The sequence below is a fragment of the Tuber melanosporum genome, assembly GCF_000151645.1.
Source record: "Tuber melanosporum whole genome shotgun sequence assembly, scaffold_94, strain Mel28".
Taxonomy (NCBI): Eukaryota; Fungi; Ascomycota; class Pezizomycetes; order Pezizales; family Tuberaceae; genus Tuber; species Tuber melanosporum.
Genome location: NW_003299144.1, coordinates 429,555 through 430,695, shown reverse-complemented (window position 1 = coordinate 430,695; position 1,141 = coordinate 429,555). Strand labels below are relative to the sequence as shown.

Here is a 1,141-nt window from a genome sequence, read left to right as displayed (position 1 = left end):
AATTTTGTCGGGGCCCTGATTCAAGCTTTAGGGTTCGGTATATTGATTGGCCTGGATTGAATTCAAAGTATACACACGAAGGTTAAATGTGAATGCACAGTAATGCGAATTAAATGTGGGAAGCGGAGAAAGCAGGAATATGGGGAAGGGCATGATGAAAAAGGTATAAAAGGAGAAGGGAAGGGAAAAACCCAAACAGCCATCTTTTATGTGGTATCGCCAGCTTGCCTTATTGTACTCCTGCTCGGAATGATACACCAACATATTTAGAGACCTAAACGATGATGATAGTGTGGATGAAAAAAAAGTGGAAAACATGGCGGGGGACACTGGTTTGGAAAACGAAAACCAAAAGAAGTCACCCTCCGATCTGCCCTCGCCTTCCCTGCACTGCCGCGCTCCCCCCGATTTCCAATTCACCCCAACCCCCAGCCATTCTGGCTCCCTAATGCAGCGTTCTGTTGTAAATTCTCCGAATAAAATTGAGATTAAAGTGAAAATCAAGTGAAAAAATTGATAAAGCCATCAACATAAGAAACATGAAACCCCCCAATGAATACGAATGTCATTCGATATCGTGTCTTTGATCCTATGAAAACCACCCATTCTGCGCCATTAACAATAATATGAAACGAAATACCTACTGTTTCCCAACCCCCATCTTTTCTAGCCCTTCAAGCGTATTGTGACAGCATTATAGCCCATCCCGCTTCTCAGATAACAAGCAAATAAATGAAAGAGGCCCCAGAAAGTAAATGAAACCAGAAAAAAAGCAAGGGAAAAAATGAGATGAAAGCAAGGGGGAAGTTTTTTTGAAAGCAAACACAAAGATCTCCATAGTATAAACTCGACAACGTATCGAACCAAACCTCAACCCGAGGAAATGCACAGTACATAACCAGAATAAACATCGCCGAGCCCAAAGCTGCTCTTTCCTCTTATCCATAATATTTCGGCCGTAGTCACATAAAGGGCTCCTTCAAAACAAGCCAGCCATCCCTATGCCGACGACTGCTGTTGAGCCGCAGAATCGAAGGAGTTAGGCGGTCCGTACCCGGTTTGTTGACTCAAGATCGGTGGCATGGCATTATGCTGCTGTTAATCCGAGAGATTCTAACCAAGGTGTTCATAGGACGCCGCG

At 43.9% G+C, this 1,141-nt stretch overlaps 1 protein-coding gene; it reads right to left on the bottom strand.

Annotated features, from left to right (window-relative positions):
• Positions 1 to 33: 33 nt before the first annotated feature.
• GSTUM_00012049001 (uncharacterized protein) overlaps positions 34 to 1,141 on the bottom strand; it is a gene marked incomplete at its 5' end in the record, with an annotated part of 3,058 nt that continues 1,950 nt past the window's right edge. Inside the window, one exon of the mRNA XM_002842308.2 lies at positions 34 to 1,141. This exon is cut by the window's right edge and continues 961 nt beyond it. Coding sequence (XP_002842354.1) covers positions 1,127 to 1,141 — 15 coding nt within the window. The 3' untranslated portion in view covers positions 34 to 1,126.